The sequence below is a fragment of the Sinocyclocheilus grahami genome, unplaced genomic scaffold, assembly GCF_001515645.1.
Source record: "Sinocyclocheilus grahami isolate Dianchi unplaced genomic scaffold, SAMN03320097.WGS_v1.1 scaffold26.1, whole genome shotgun sequence".
Lineage (NCBI taxonomy): Eukaryota > Metazoa > Chordata > Actinopteri > Cypriniformes > Cyprinidae > Sinocyclocheilus > Sinocyclocheilus grahami.
Genome location: NW_015505205.1, coordinates 1,822,314 through 1,839,380, shown reverse-complemented (window position 1 = coordinate 1,839,380; position 17,067 = coordinate 1,822,314). Strand labels below are relative to the sequence as shown.

Below are 17,067 nucleotides of genomic sequence, written 5' to 3'. Positions count from 1 at the left end.
ATGATCCTTCAGAAATCATTCTAATATGCTGATTTGATGTTTAAGTTAAGAACTTGAAAACAGTGCTATTACATTTTTTTCTGGATTATTTGATGAATAGAAAGTGAAAAAGAACAGAATATATTTGAAATATTTTGTAACATTATGAATGTCCTTACTGTCACTTTTGATGACAGATTTTTCTGAATAAAATTTTTAATTTATAAAAAAAAATATCTTACCTTACTGACCCCGAACCTACCCTATAACTTCCCAATTTAACATATTTAATTAACTTTTTTTTTTTTAATACCACAGTAATTTTGTGCTACATATGATTGGACCTTTTTAAATATTATATTTATCTCCGCAGCAAAGATATCCACAGTGATATGTGATAAGCAGGATAAGGCAGAAACACTGCTGGATAACTGTGAGAAAAACCTCACACCTGTCTTGAAAACCATTATTCTCATGGACCCCTATGATTCTGCATTGATTGATAGAGGCTCTAAGAGTGGTGTGGATGTCCTGTCCCTGAAAGATGTAGAGGTACACTGACAGCACTATCTGATCAGTAATAAATAATAAAACAATATAACAAAATATTAAAGTCTCTGATATCTTTCAAGGTTCCAGAACAGAATATATATTTTTAAAAACATTTGTTTTTTTAGGCCTTGGGAAAGAACAACCATCATAGGCCTATTGTGAGTAATGGGTTAATTATCAATTACATTATTTTTAGCAAATAGTATTCATCAATATATTTAACAAACATAATGTGATTTGATTTGTTTCCAGCCACCAAAACCAGAAGACCTAAGTATTATTTGCTTTACCAGTGGTACCACAGGTAAGTGTGATGTAATCTAATCTATTCCGCTTCAAGACTGCAAAACCACTGCAGGCCATATTTATATCTGTGAAGCCAATGCTGCTCCACCTCTAGTGAATATTGTGGTGTGTTCTATATGCGTTAGCTTTAATTCGGTATTCTCTGCTTCAGGGGATCCAAAGGGAGCCATGCTGACCCATGAAAATGTGGTTGCAGATGCAGCCGGTGTGGTTAAGACTTTTGAGGTACTGTATGTCAGTGTGATGGCTACATGATTTTTACAAGGTCTCTATGGGATTGTAGATTTTTAATGTTGGATGCCAAACCCATGTTTCTTCAGAGCGTCTTTGTGCCCATTCCATCTGACGTGTCCATCTCGTTTTTGCCGCTGGCGCACATGTTTGAAAGAGTTGTACAGGTAAGCCGCTCTTTCATATCGGGTGCTCACCATCATCTTTTATGAAACATTGCTAAAGGTCTTTCAAATTTTCAGTGTCATGTACTACAATCTTTTATATATCACATGATGAATTTATTTGACAGAAAAAGAACACTGAAGTCATGCTTGCTTGTTCTTAAAAAAAAACTTGAATCTTGAATCTTATTTATGTGTATCAGACAGTGCTGTACAGTGTAGGGGGAAGAGTCGGGTTTTTCCAAGGTGATATCAGACTTCTACCAGATGACATGAAAGCCCTGAAGCCTACTGTATTCCCAGTGGTTCCACGTCTTCTGAATCGCGTTTACGACAAGGTATGAAACTACACACACAGTCCCTGTTGGAGCCTATTTTTTTTTATAGATGGGCCTCTTTTCATTCACTAAATAGTGTGAGTATGTAATGATGAAGGTAAGGTTTTAGACATTATTTAATTTTTTATATATATACGACAAGCAATTTTTTGTCCAGACTGAATGTGGAATCTGCAGTCCGTTAGGATTTTGTAGCATTAGTGGAGGAGAATTTTTAGTGATGCATTTTGCAGTTTACATTACACCAGTAGATGGCGACAAGTGACTCTCAAGTAACTTATTATCATATTAATATAACTTATACTGAATGTATAATTAATGTAACTTATATTAATTCAACCTATTAGTTCATCAGGGATGAAACTAGCAGTTTTCTTTATGAGTAGCATTAGAAAAATCTAATTCAATTCAATTTGTCATTGAATTGTTCATTCACCCGATTTGTTCAAAAACGGATTCCAGGATTTATTCCTCTGATGCTCAATGGTTGATTCTATTGTGCCTTTTTTCAATTATTCAAACTATTTTGGTTGACGAAGCAGAAATAGTAATTGGGAATATTGTGTCTAAAATGTAAGTTACTCAATATTAAGTAATACAAACCAACCAATCAACAAAATGTTTTGTAGCTTGTCGTTTGTCGCAGTGTCAAAACTCAGACTTATATTAAAGAGGTTTGATTCACATCCATAGCACAAACATGTGGAATAAGTTACCCGCCAATGTTTAAGAGTTCACTTAAGAGTCTGAACTTATATACATTTGTTTGTACATTTACAAACAAGAGCACCAATAAAATGCTCATTGTTAATTTTCTGCTGTCTTCCAGGTCCAGAGTGGGGCCCAGACTCCATTTAAGAAATGGCTTCTGAACTTTGCCATTGAGAAGAAATGTGCAGAGGTCAAGCATGGAATTATCAGGAATGACAGCATATGGGACAAACTCATCTTTCACAAAGTGCAGGTATCCCCAACAGACCAGATGGGAGGGTTTTTGTATTTATTGGGGAAGAGTGGTACACCTGTGAGGAATGGTTCTGGAAAGTTTTGAATCGTCTTCTGCAGGAGTCCCTGGGGGGCCGCGTGAGGGTGATGGTGACGGGGGCCGCTCCCATTTCTCCAACTGTGCTCACTTTTCTCCGGGCAAGCCTCGGGTGCCAGGTATGAAAGGAAGAGTATAATAACACCAAAAATCGATGAACTATACACTGTAAAAAATGATTGTGATTTTAACAGTAAAAGACTGTAGAAATGCTGCAGTAAAAACCTGTTAACTGGTTAACAGTAAGTTTCCATACTATATTCGGTGAATTAATGTAATTACATTTAATGTAATTTTACAGTAAATTTACAGTTTTCCAAAAACAGTACGGTTTTTGGAAGTGAAAAAGAAAAAGTCATCTCTTACATCTAATGTTGTTAAATTAATGTTTATTTGCATTATTTCAGTATCATGTGTGTCACCATGTTTATTGTTTGTGTGAATGTGCACCTTCTATATATAAGTATTGCCCTCCTCAGCTTGTAGAAAAGCTGTTTGTGATGAGCTTTGGTTCATCATGTGACTTTCTCATCACCACCAGGTTTTGGTGGTTATCAGTGCATTACAATGGTTCAAACCAGATATTAACACTTCAATATGTTGGTTTATTAAAGGTGGGTAAGCGATTTCTGGTAGCCAATGATGACATTTGAAATCACCAAAACATACCCCAAAAGGGTCTCGCCCCTATTTTGATAGCTCCGTACGCAATACGTAGGCCACGATTAGTTCTGTGAAACAAAGCAAAAGCAATGTTACACCTTGTCTACACCGGACGCGAGTGGCGCGGCACAACAAAATACTATAGAACTCATTATAATCAGTGATGCTGTCTACACCATATATATATATACTGTATACATATCTATGGTCTACACTGGATGCGGTGCAGCACGACACGACAAATCCCCGACTGAAAACTGCTGCTGCGTTCTATTTATGATGTATTGACACACATTTCAAATTATTTTCAACGGTCGCTTTGTCGCTTTGTCCAGTGTACTCGACAGACATTAGCTGTTGCGGCGCAGACACGGTGTTACTCACCTATCGAGAAGAAACAAAGCAACCTCGGCATCCGATCGCAGGCCTTCCGCTCCTTGAGTTCTCTCCAGCGCTGGAAAGCTGATCCGATATTTACACGGGTCCTACTTCTTGCCTTAAGCCTTCTTTTGTTCTGCAGACATTTTCCTCTTTTGTTTTTTATCCGACATCTCTATCTTTCTGTCGCTTGGCTCGGACTGAACGCTCTCTCCTCCACATCATGAGTAGACACGCCCCTTACTGCTGCTTGGCTACAAGTTTGTTTTGCTATTCGGCCCGAATCAGTTTTCTAAAGCGTTTTTGAAAAATCACTTACCCCACCTTTAACTTTACATCAGTTAATGAAATACGGTATTTTATAGCGAATTTAAGTTAAGTCTGTAAAACCTAAAATGTTGCTACCATATTTTTTACAGTGAGGTTCTGGCAACCACAGCTGCCGGTATTTTACCGTAAATGTCACAGATTTTTTTTACAGTGTATGGCTCCTGTTTTGGCTTATAAAAGACAATGTGATGCGGTATTGCTTTATTGTGTACTTAAAAAAACATGGCCACTGTTAAACAGGGTGTATATGTATGTATGTGTATTGATCTGGTGTCACAGTGACCCAGTGCTGACCCCTTTATCATTGGCCTGCTTCCAGATATTCGAGGCATACGGCCAGACAGAATGCACTGCAGCCTGCTCTTTCACCATGCCGGGGGACTGGCATACTGGTGGGTTCCTGTAACTGAAAAACATGTTTTTGTGTGTGTGTGTGTGTGTGTGTGAAACAACACTTAGCACTGACTAATTTTGTATACTGTTGATTTCAGGTCATGTTGGAGTTCCTATTCCATGTAATATTGTCAAACTTGTTGATGTGGAGGAAATGAATTACTTTGCATCCAACGGTGAAGGAGAGGTAATGGAACATCATTTTATAAACCATATACTAAAATGTCATTGAAACCTCTTATGGCTTTTCTGTTTCGTTTTAGGTTTGTGTCAAAGGGAAGAATGTGTTTCGTGGATATCTCAATGACCCAGAAAAGACAGCAGAGGCTTTAGACCAAGATGGATGGCTGCACACTGGAGATGTCGGCAAATGGCTGCCTGTGAGATCCCTTGGTTTCTCTTTTTTTTAATAATGCACCTTAGAAGGAAGGAAATGTATATGTCTATTGTGTTGTGATATCAGCAGGCAGCCAAGGACACAAAGTCACAAAACCTAAAGCTGAATACAATATGTGCATGATTTTTAGCTCCAAAATGAGAAAGAGGCTTAATATTTTTTGCGTTTAAATAATGCAATGGTAATAAACTCCAAGAAACACCCTGTTTGACCCCATTTTCCCCAAAATACATTACTATACACTAAACTACCATTCAAAAGCTTGGGTTGGCTTAATAAGAATTTTTTAAATAAATGAATAATATCAATAAGCGAGGATGCATTAAATTGATCAAAAGTAACGGTAAAGAAATCAAAAATGTTTCTAAATATTTCTATAAGATTTCATAGTTTCCACCACAACTGCTTTCATCTGTGTTAATAATGTTTGTTGAGCACCAAATCAGCATATTAGAATGATTTCTGAAGGATCACGTAACACTGAAGACTGGAGTAATGATGCTGAAAATTCAGCATTTCCATCACATGAATAAACAACATTTTAAAATATATAAAAATAGAAAACAGTTTAAATTATAATAATATTTCACATTATTACAGCATTTTTAAAAATCAAAATAAATGCAGCCTTAATGAGCGTAAGAGACTTCTTTGAAAAACATTTAAAAAATCAAGGCAAAATCTTGACCTTAAATTAACATGACTTGTTGTTGATTTGATGACTTTTATGGAAGTTATGTTTTGTGTTCAATTTACCAGAGTGGAGTGTTGAAGATCATCGACAGGAAGAAAAACATCTTCAAACTGGCTCAAGGAGAATACATTGCACCAGAAAAGATAGAAAACGTTTACATTCGGAGCGCTCCAGTCGCCCAAGTGTTTGTGCATGGTGACAGTTTACAGGTGAAAATAATATGCATTCCTTGCTATTTCTGACGATAACATTTTTTATTTTTTTTATTTTTAAGTTTATTATGTAGCCTTATATTTCAATTGAATGTGTCCAGTCCTCTTTGGTGGCCATAGTCGTGCCAGACCCTGAAGTATTGCCAGGATTTGCAGAAAAACTTGGAGTGAAAGGTTCACTAGAGGAGCTTTGTAGAAATCAGGTATGCTGTGTGTATTTACATAGTTTACCTTCGAAATACATACATGCAAAAAATTGAGTCGGAAGGACTTCTGCTAGTTTACTTGTGGCATTTTCAAAATAGTTACATATTAAGTTTTGCTAGTAATAATCGTCATTATCTTGTAGGAAATAAAGAAAGCAATCATCTCTGACCTTAACAAGCTGGGGCGTGAAGCAGGGCTGAAGTCCTTTGAACAAGTAAGCACTTTTATGATCCGTTAGGCTATTATAAGCATATATTATTGTTGAAGAAATAGTTCTCCCAAAAATGAAAATTTGCTGAAAGTAGATCAGATCTCATGCCGTCAGAAAGAGAGTCCAAACAGCTGATAAAAACATCACAATAACCCACAACACAACTCCATTTGATTAATTATTGTCTTGTGAAGCAAAAATCTGAGGTTTTGTAATCCATCCAGATATTTTTAACTTTTAATGAGACATCTCGTCTGAAGGTACAGTATATGCACAGATCAAGCACTGTTTACAAGTGAAAATAGTCCAAAACAATTTTAAACAAATAAATCGGTGGATTTTGATGTCATTTTGATATATCGTGTGGTTTTCTTTTCACTTAATTGAACGCCTAATATAGTGGTTGTTCTCTTTTCAAGGTAAAAGACCTGTACCTGCATCCCGACATGCCTTTGAACAAGTAAGCACTTTTATGATCCGTTAGGCTATTATAAGCATATATTATTGTTGAAGAAATAGTTCTCCCAAAAATGAAAATTTGCTGAAAGTAGATCAGATCTCATGCCTCTGGTTCCTTTTGCCAAACAGCTGATAAAAACATCACAATAACCCACAACACAACTCCATTTGATTAATTATTGTCTTGTGAAGCAAACATCTGAGGTTTTGTAATCCATCCAGATATTTTTAACTTTTAATGAGACATCTCGTCTGAAGGTACAGTACAAGCACCGTTTACAAGTCAAAATAGTCCAAAACAATTTTAAACAAATAAATCGGTGGATTTTGATGTCATTTTGATATATTGTGTGGTTTTCTTTTCACTTAATTGAACGCCTAATATAGTGGTTGTTCTCTTTTCAAGGTAAAAGACCTGTACCTGCATCCCGACATGTTCACTATAGAAAACGGTCTCCTCACTCCAACACTGAAAGCCAAACGGGCAGATCTCACTAAATTCTTTAAAGTTCAGATTGAGAGTCTTTATGCTAACATGTAGTGCATTAATAAAAGCTGAGGATATCCTGCGCTGTGACCATGTATTTATGAGTGCTGTTTGTGTTATGTTTTTCTATATTTGCTCAAAGATGAAATATTTTATAAGCACTGTATCAATTTTAACTGCATGTATTAATCTGTGCCCAAGAGACTCTTCATTGTCAGTTAAGAAGACATATGATTTGTCTGGATATGTTAATATAAAACAAATGTATGAACATCCTTAAAAAATTTTATGAATACCAAAGAATGTTCATTTATTTTTTTTCCAAGGAAGAAAATGTGAAAACATTAACATGTCAAATACATCAATTAAATAAACAATTGTATTTACATACAGGTGCTTTGTGGAGTAGAAACTAATTTTGTGGTTGCTTTCCATTACAAAAACGAAGAAAATAAAATTACGAAATTACTATACCGATCACGGTTGTTTATTTGTCTCTGAAAACTTCAGCGAGGTTTACCAGCTTTACAAATTTTCACTTAATTGAACGCCTAATATAGTGGTTATGTTCTCTTTTCAAGGTAAAAGACCTGTACCTGCATCCCGACATGTTCACTATAGAAAACGGTCTCCTCACTCCAACACTGAAAGCCAAACGGGCAGATCTCACTAAATTCTTTAAAGTTCAGATTGACAGTCTTTATGCTAACATGTAGTGCGTTAATAAAAGCTGAGGATATCCTGCGGTGTGACCATGTATTTATGAGTGCTATTTGTGTTATGTTTTTCTATATTTGCTCAAAGATGAAATATTTTATAAGCACTGTATCAATTTTAACTGCATGTATTAATCTGTGCCCAAGAGACTCTTCATTGTCAGTTAAGAAGACATATATGATTTGTCTGGATATGTTAATATAAAACAAATGTATGAACATCCTTAAAAAATTTAATGAATACCAAAGAATGTTCATTTATTTTTTTTCCAAGGAAGAAAATGTGAAAACATTAACATGTCAAATACATCAATTAAATAAACAATTGTATTTACATACAGGTGCTTTGTGGAGTAGAAACTCATTTTGTGGTTGCTTTCCATTACAAAAACGAAGAAAATAAAATTACGAAATTACTATACCGATCACGGTTGTTTATTTGTCTCTGAAAACTTCAGCGAGGTTGACCAGTTTTACAAAAGCAAGCCATCAAAAATAAAATAAAATAGTTGTTTCCATTATATAAACAATTCAGACAATTTGCATGACAAAGACCTTGTTACAATTGGAAAAAAAGCTTTGCATAATCAGTGTGGGCATCGACGAACGAGAGAGAGCAAGCGAGTAAGAGAAAGAGAAAGAGAAAGGCAAGAAGAAGAAATACGTTTCAAGTAAACATCTTAATAACCCCCTTTAGAGAATATACTACCATATGCCCCAATCCCATTTTAATAAAACCCTTATTTCTTTCTCATTTGCCAGTTTCTCTGGCAGCTGATCTTTGGAAATGAAATGTCATTAAGTTATGCAAGTGAATAACTTTGGGGTGTCTGTCAGTATCAATTTGCCTCAACACTTAGCGCTGGTGCTACTGAACAGCTTTACAAAAGAATCAGAAAGAAATTTGCATCTCAGCAGGGTTCAGGCCCTAATATTAGGTCCTCTGTTCAAAGCGAGCTGTGAAATATATAGTTCTGCATCATTGTTCTTTCTTTTCTTCATTTGTTGAATTATTCGCCGAGTCATAGTGACACTTCTCAACACATCTGCGTGGAAACCATCCTCTAATTTGAACTCCAGCTTTAGGGAGAGATATAATTTTAAACATTAAAATTACGAAACACTTTTGATATTTATAATATGTCGAAAACTTTACCTTTTGCCTGTTCCTCATTCAAAACTTTGTCTCCATACATCCACCATCTGTTGATTAACAAGAACATATATATATATATATATATAAAAAAAGAATATAAAAATATTACTCTAAAAAGTAAAAAAACAAAAACAAAAAAAATTCTCCAAAAACATCAAGACCTAATAATTTTACATTATCAAACGTATGGGTTTGGTACATTAAAAAAAGAATAATAATGTTTTATGCTCACCAAGGCTGCATTTGTTTGATCAAAAATAGAGTAAACACAGTAAAATTGTATCACAATTTAAAATAAATCTATTCTATTTTAATGTATTGTAAAATAGAATCATTTTTCAATTTATTCCTGTAATGGCTCAATTTACACGATCAATTTCGGAGATCAATTAATGGCGATCAATTTTGCCAGTTTTCAATGTCACACGATCCTTTGGAAATCATTCTAATATGCTGATTTGGTTCACAAGAAATATTTATTATTATCAAAGTTGAAATCCACAATAATTGTTTTTTTCAGGATTCTCTGATGAATAGAAAATTCAAAAGAGCAGCAATTATTTGAAGTAGATTTTTTTGTTACATTATAAAAGTCTTTTCTGTCCCTTTTGATCAATTTAATGCATTCTTGCTGAATCAAATAATTAATGAATTAGAAATTAGTCTTACTGACCCCAAACATTATTATATTATAACACGGCATTAAAACTGCCTAAAATATGGTAAAGAATGCTAGTCTAATAGCACGTGGGAAAATTAAGGTTATTATATATATAATTATATTTGGTATTACAACCACTTCCTGTGTCTGTTTGCCTCTTTAAGAAGAATCGCTTTATGTATCCCCCAATTGTAAGTCGCTTTGGATAAAAGCATCTGCTAAATGACTAAATGTAAATGTACATTTCAACAGTCCCCGTTGGAAGCTATGGAGCATTAAAGTAACTAAAACCAATGGCTCACTTTGTTCCTCTTGTAGCAAAGATGGTCTCCCCCTTTGTGAGTTTGATCCTGGGTTCCTCTGTACAAGGTGTCCTAAAGAAAGTGTTCAGTCCCTTTCCCAAAGGGCAACAAGCACCATTGTAGTCCTCCACCACTCTGTACTCCACCTGTGAAGCAGACGGTCACCATTGTGCCAGTCCTTGCTGCCCTAAATAAATGCTGCCCTCTAGTGTTTAAAAGTGATTCCGGCAATACTCACACTCCTCTGACGTTTATCATGTTTTTGCTTCAGCTGCTCAATCTGAATAAAAATATCATTACAAACTGAGCTATAGAGCTGTATTAAACTGTAATATGACACCTAAAGGATGATCAGTAATATGTATTATGTTGAGAACATACGGTTAGAGTATACTGGTTACACTTCTCATGCACAGGCCATTCGATTCCATCTCCTAAGGGGGTGCCGGACCAGGTGAACACCTGCTTGAAGTTCTTCCATCTGCTGCCTGAGTCATAGGGGAAGATGAAGTCTTCACCTGTTTGGTAGTACTGGATTCTGTCTTTGGCCTGGGAACACAGAGATTCTTGCTTTAATGTAATAAAGCCCACATGACTTACTGAATTCAGAGGTGGTCTTTTGCCCTATACTTCCATAAGGTTTCATCTAGCCACAAAGACCCAATAAACACACGATTTGAATGTTTATACTGTACATGTGCATTTGGAGAGTCAACATGCAATATTTTTGTGCTGTATGCTAAACTCTATTTTAAACTGCATTGTGCTATTGTTTTGTAATTATTGTTACCTTATGAATGTTAAAACCTCAATTGAAAGATGGAATATATATATTTTTTTAAATTAGTGTTAATTTAAGGACAAATCATTTCTATTACATTCCATTTCAGTTACATTTCAAAATTACTTAAACATAAATTCTGAATATGTGACTACACTACTGTTCACAAGTTTGTGGTTAGAAAGTTTTTTTGTAAAGAAATTACTTAAAATACATTTATTTAGCAATGGTGCATTAAACTGATCAGAAGTGAGAATATTTTTTATTTTATTATATATTATAATAATTTGAAGATGTTAAACAATTTCAAATAAATGCTGTTCTTTTGAACTTTCTATTCATTAAATAATCTTGAAAAAGGTATCAATTTCCGCAAAATATTAAGCAGCAAAATAAATAAATTAATAATAATAATAATAATTAAATATTTCACAAGATTACTGGTTTTTACTGTAGTTTTGATCAAATAAATGCAGTCTTGGTGAGAATAACAGAAATCATTTAAAAAAATATGATCGACCCCAAACTTTTGAACAATAGTGCATACTGATTTCCAGCTTTCTAGATTCTTGAACTTGAAGTACTGGTCAATTATAAAGACCTTCAGCACATAAATGTGTGTGTATTTTGATGACACTAAGCGCTCATAGTTCAGGGAAGTCTTTAAAGGGCTACTCCTCCTGAGAGAGTGTTGCAGTGTATTCAGGCTTTGGGAAAGAATATTGGATTAGGTCACCTCATTTAGAAGATAAGTATACTGGAAGCAAGCTTACTTTCTCCTCAATCCATGCTTCTATTGAGGTTTTGTTTCGAAGAATCACCTTCATCTAAAATAAAAGATGAATTTCTGATCAATATTCACTGTGGGAAACATAGGAAACATCCTTACAAGCAAACTATGGATTAAACAGACCTCATTTAATTTGTTATTAAAGAAAATAAGTAGTGCTGCAAACAATTAATCGCGATTAATCGCATCCAAAATAAAAGTTTTTGAGTACATAATATACTGTATGTGTGTGTACTGTGTATATTGATTATGTATATATAAATACACGTTAAAGATTGTAAAATTAATCGTATGCGTTAATGCGTTAACAATGACTGCCCTAATAAGAAGTTATAGCAATATAAACGACAAGCCCAAACGAATTCATTTAGGCTAAAAAGAAACTGAAACCAACGTTGGGTCTCTCATTCCACACAAAATCAAATGTTTCCGTATTCGCGATGTATTTGAATGGCAAATTATTATTTATTATGTAGCCTACTTCACTGGTGTTCTAATATCCACGTAAAACAAAATGGTTTGCATAACATCATTCACGGCGGTACGGTGATAACGCTTAACGGCACAGATTTTACTACATAGTTTTTTTCCATATGTTTGACTGACTGTATTTTATGATGATAATGAACAGGCTGCATTGTCAAGGTAGCAAAGCTTAACTGTGTGCGCGCATGCGGCGCAATCACTGTAGTTTTTTCCTTCTAACAGTGGAAGAAACTACTCTTTTTAGTCATAAAGATAATCGGAATTGTAAAAGGTGTGTCTTTATTTGTGTACATTCACAAAAAAAAAATCTTTGGGCTTTTGTAAAATAAGCCTAAAGAAAAATAGGACACCGCTTTCTGCCGTCTTGGTTTCCTTTCGCGCAGCACAACAATGAACCCAAACTCTGCATACTAGGCTACTTGTTGCAGTTTTTCTTTCGTTTTCTTAATTTATTATTCAAGTAAAAATATATTTCTCGTATAGGCCTATTTATGTTATATACAGTATATAGCCTAGCTTTATGATGTTTTTGTCCGCTGGCAGAAGCGCTGCAGGTGCGTGATGTGATATGAAGACCAGTGAATCCTCATGTTCTGTTGTTTGCTGCTAATGTAAAATTAATCCCCGGGAAACAAATGTTAGTATTTTTTAATGGGTCACAGGCACTTATCCTTTCTAATTTAATTAAAATAATCTTGTCGGTTAACGGTTAATAATCGGTTAACAAGCGTCGGTTAGGAAAAATAACCGAAATGAATATCCCTATGGGCAACGATTAATCGCATCCAAAATAAAAGTTTTTGTTTACATAGTATATGTGTGTACTTATTATGTGTATATATAAATAAACACACATGTATGTATACATTTAAGAAAAATATGTTATGTTTATATTTTAAATATATTTATATATAATTTAAATTATATGAATAAATATATACATGTAAATATTTTCAAAATATATACTGTATGTGTGTGTATTTATATATACATAATAAATGTACACAGTACACACACATATATTATGTAAACAAAAACGTTTATTTTGGATGCGATTAATCGCGATTAATCGTTTGACAGCACTAAATATAAGGAAGTGAGAGAAACTATGTCTTACCTGAATAAAAAACAACATCCCAACAGCAATAGTGGTACCCAGTGCCAGTCCCAGTGCAAAAAGAGTGGCTGCAAATGCTGCAATGCTGAAAGGCATGATGGGATGGTGGATGTGCCGAGCAGCGCTCATGTCAATCTTCACAGAGCTCCAACCAAATGAGATCTAAAGCCAAGAAAATGGGCAGCACATCATCACAACAACCATGAGTTAGAAAACTCAGTCCGAGCATTAGTCATAAAATGAACATTTCAATAAAAGCTCATCTTAGCTTAGCCTAGCGAGCACACCAAGGTAATATTTTACATTACATGTACATTACGTGTCAAAGCTACAGCTGTTGCTTGCTATTAGAATTAAAGTGTGAGACAATGTGAGAAAACACTTACCCGATCATAAAGTTGAGTGTACATGGTCATGATAAATATTAGCGCAGCATGTATGCAGCCCAGTGGAGCAAGCAGAAGGAAGCTGGTGAAGTACGCATGGTTCAAGTGACCACAGCAGTTGTTGATCCAGGGACAATGATGATCCATCTTCATCACACACCTGAGGGAAGAAACCATTTTTATATTCACTATATGTTTTTTGACATATACAGGTGCATCTCAATAAATTAGAATGTCGTGGAAAAGTTCATTTATTTCAGTAATTCAACTCAAATTGTGAAACTCGTGTATTAAATAAATTCAATGCACACAGACTGAAGTAGTTTAAGTCTTTGGTTCTTTTAATTGTGATGATTTTGGCTCACATTTAACAAAAACCCACCAATTCACTATCTCAACAAATTAGAATACTTCATAAGACCAATAAAAAAAAACATTTTTAGTGAATTGTTGGCCTTCTGGAAAGTATGTTAATTTACTGTACATGTACTCAATACTTGGTAGGGGCTCCTTTTGCTTTAATTACTGCTTCAATTCAGAGTGGCATGGAGGTGATCAGTTTGTGGCACTGCTGAGGTGGTATGGAAGCCCAGGTTTCTTTGACAGTGGCCTTCAGCTCATCTATTCTAATTTGTTGAGATAGTGAATTGGTGGGTTTTTGTTAAATGTGAGCCAAAATCATCACAATTAAAAGAACCAAAGACTTAAACTACTTCAGTCTGTGTGCATTGAATTTATTTAATACACGAGTTTCACAATTTGAGTTGAATTACTGACATAAATGAACTTTTCCACGACATTCTAATTTATTGAGATGCACCTGTAAAGAACATAGTGGTTTAATAATAATTGAATCCTTAAAGGAATTTAATTTAAATAAACAGTCATCAATTACTCATGTTGTTTCAAACCTGTATAACTATTTTCGAGAATGATGGGGACTTTTATTGCATGGAGAAAAAAAAAAAAAAAAAAAAAAAAAGAAGACAGTCATACAGGTTTGGAACAAAATTTTCATTTTTGGATAGACTATCCCTTTAAAGCTGAAGTCTGTAATTTATGCACCTATCATCAAATCAAAGATTGACAATAATAATTTGTTTTCAGACAGGCTTCTCAAATATGCCACCTATCTGCCATTGTAGACAAACTAATGGTCCAACCCCGAACTAACACCACTGCTTGATCCAATGTTGCCATATTGGGCTGGTTGAGATCTCATTTTTTGGAAAATTAACCTTCAAATGACTTATAATTGTCTAAGCATATTAAAATAGGATAGGAAAACATTATTATTTATTGATATTGTATTGGCACACTTCAGCTTTAAAATGCATCATTATTAATAGAAACTAGTCTGTTGTTGAGACAAATCTACCTGTTACATTTGCGACAGTGATGTGACCTTGGGGCTTTATAGCCTTGGCACAATCTACAGAACTGTAAGTACATTATATCTTGTTGATTCTCCTGTTAGAAAACACAGACAACAACATAAGTCATATTAGACATGCTGAATGCAGACAATATCATACAACAGACACATGCTTTAAAATCTTTTTATACTAATCTGTTATAAAGTTTAGGGTCAGTAAGTATTTTTATTCAGCAAGGATGCATTAAATTGATTAAAAGTGTCAGTAAAGACTTTCATAACGTTACAAAATAGTTCTATTTCCAAATAAATGCTGTCTTTTGAATATAATCCTAAAAAAGCATCACATTTTCCACAAAAAATATTAAGCACCAAAACTGTTTTCAATATTTGTAATATTAGGAAATGTTTCTTGACCACCAAATCAGCATATTATAATTATTTCCTTAGGATCACGTGAACCAGAAGACTGGAGTAAAGGTAGCTGATAAATCAGCTTGGCTATAACAGGAATACATTAGATTTAAAAAATATTGTAAATATTTTATAGAAAACAGTTATTTTAAATTGTAATAATATTACAATATTACTATATTTTTTGATCAAATAAATGCAGCCTTGGTGAGCATAAGACTCTTCTTTTAAAAACTGTAATATTCTGAAAAAAGCCCAAAACAGACTTACCGGTTTCCACTCCAGAGGAATGTAACCAGGGCCTACAAACATGGCATTAAAGTAGTTGTAAAGAATGAGGACGGTCCAGTTAATGAGCATGATGAAGTTGATGCTGCCTCCTGTGGTGTCCAGTGGCCAGTACCAGATGATGGAGTCCAGTATGGCCATGGAGGAGCACATGCCGATGACCGTCAGAGCGATGATCGGACCCCAGTGGAACAGCCTCTTGACCTCATGGAGGTTCTCAAACACGATTATAGCAGACAGAATATTCATTGTTTCGGTGGATTTCGGTGTCTTTAATGTCCTCAATGTAACAGGAGAAATAGTCAGGCGTGTTGTCTGTGTTTACTGCAGTGACTTAAAGAGGTCAAAGGGCATCTTTTCTGTCTTCTCCGAAACAACCAGCGATCGGCTACGTCACCAGTCACAGGGGCCAGCCGTTTCCTAGAGTTCCAGACTCTGTCAGCGTGTGGCATTCTTCCGTACTAATCCTCTGATCACACTATCCTCGAGCTAAAGCCAAGCCATCCATCTGAAGAGAAGAAAGGTGGAGAAAACAAGGAACAGAAGACAGAACCTAAATGACTCACCTCACACAAAATGTTAACAGGATAACTATAATTTAAGTCAAAATACCACAGTTAACTTTTGTTTTCCACAGTTCATTTCTGTATAACTTCATAAATTAGTACGGTATCTGTATAAATAGATCTATCTATCTATATTATTTACCCATTCATATCTATCTAATATTATTTACCCATTCATATCTATCTATCTATCTATCTATCTATCTATCTATCTATCTATCTATCTATCTATCTATCTATATTATTTACCCATTCATATCTATCTATCTATCTATCTATCTATATTATTTACCCATTCATATCTATCTAATATTATTTACCCATTCATATCTATCTATCTATCTATCTATCTATCTATCTATCTATCTATCTATCTATCTATCTATCTATCTATCTATCTATCTATATTATTTACCCATTCATATCTATCTATCTATCTATCTATCTATATTATTTACCCATTCATATCTATCTATCTATCTATCTATCTATATTATTTACCCATTCATATCTATCTATCTATCTATCTAATATTATTTACCCATTCATATCTATCTATCCATCTATCTATCTTATTTACCCATTCATATCTATTTATCTTATTTACCCATTCATATCTATCTATCTTATTTACCCATTAATATCTATCTGTCTTATTTACCCATTCATATCTATCTATCTATCTTATTTACCCATTCATATCTATCTATCTATCTATCTATCTTATTTACCTATTCATATCTATCTATCTAATATTATTTACCCATTCATATCTATCTATCTATCTATCTATCTTATTTACCCATTCATATCTATTTATCTTATTTACCCATTCATATCTATCTATCTTATTTACCCATTAATATCTATCTATCTTATTTCCCCATTCATATCTATCTATCTATCTTATTTACCCATTCATATCTATCTATCTATCTATCTATCTATCTATCTATCTATCTATCTATCTATCTATCTATCTATCT

The 17,067-nt window shown here is 34.2% G+C and overlaps 2 protein-coding genes across 2 annotated transcripts in view; one reads left to right on the top strand and one right to left on the bottom strand.

The window, feature by feature from the left end:
* LOC107566323 (long-chain-fatty-acid--CoA ligase 5-like) overlaps window positions 1–7,237 on the top strand; it is a 10,935-nt gene extending 3,698 nt beyond the window's left edge. The window contains exons 7-21 of the mRNA XM_016251743.1: window positions 353–531; window positions 657–689; window positions 784–835; window positions 989–1,062; window positions 1,158–1,235; window positions 1,436–1,570; window positions 2,400–2,534; window positions 2,636–2,731; window positions 4,303–4,375; window positions 4,475–4,563; window positions 4,640–4,756; window positions 5,533–5,676; window positions 5,781–5,882; window positions 6,029–6,100; window positions 6,963–7,237. Of these exons, the coding sequence (XP_016107229.1) occupies window positions 353–531; window positions 657–689; window positions 784–835; window positions 989–1,062; window positions 1,158–1,235; window positions 1,436–1,570; window positions 2,400–2,534; window positions 2,636–2,731; window positions 4,303–4,375; window positions 4,475–4,563; window positions 4,640–4,756; window positions 5,533–5,676; window positions 5,781–5,882; window positions 6,029–6,100; window positions 6,963–7,097 (1,514 nt within the window). The 3' untranslated portion in view covers window positions 7,098–7,237. The remainder of the gene's footprint in view (window positions 1–352; window positions 532–656; window positions 690–783; window positions 836–988; window positions 1,063–1,157; window positions 1,236–1,435; window positions 1,571–2,399; window positions 2,535–2,635; window positions 2,732–4,302; window positions 4,376–4,474; window positions 4,564–4,639; window positions 4,757–5,532; window positions 5,677–5,780; window positions 5,883–6,028; window positions 6,101–6,962) is intronic.
* An 809-nt stretch (window positions 7,238–8,046) lies between these two features.
* The window catches only part of zdhhc6 (zinc finger DHHC-type palmitoyltransferase 6), a 12,142-nt gene continuing 3,121 nt past the window's right edge, over window positions 8,047–17,067 (bottom strand). Inside the window, exons 2-11 of the mRNA XM_016251754.1 lie at window positions 15,498–16,023; window positions 14,817–14,908; window positions 13,439–13,598; window positions 13,053–13,214; window positions 11,433–11,486; window positions 10,260–10,427; window positions 10,117–10,158; window positions 9,879–10,024; window positions 8,916–8,962; window positions 8,047–8,839 (exon numbers count right to left, since the gene is read on the bottom strand). Of these exons, the coding sequence (XP_016107240.1) occupies window positions 8,739–8,839; window positions 8,916–8,962; window positions 9,879–10,024; window positions 10,117–10,158; window positions 10,260–10,427; window positions 11,433–11,486; window positions 13,053–13,214; window positions 13,439–13,598; window positions 14,817–14,908; window positions 15,498–15,764 (1,239 nt within the window). The 5' untranslated portion in view covers window positions 15,765–16,023 and the 3' untranslated portion in view covers window positions 8,047–8,738. The remainder of the gene's footprint in view (window positions 8,840–8,915; window positions 8,963–9,878; window positions 10,025–10,116; window positions 10,159–10,259; window positions 10,428–11,432; window positions 11,487–13,052; window positions 13,215–13,438; window positions 13,599–14,816; window positions 14,909–15,497; window positions 16,024–17,067) is intronic.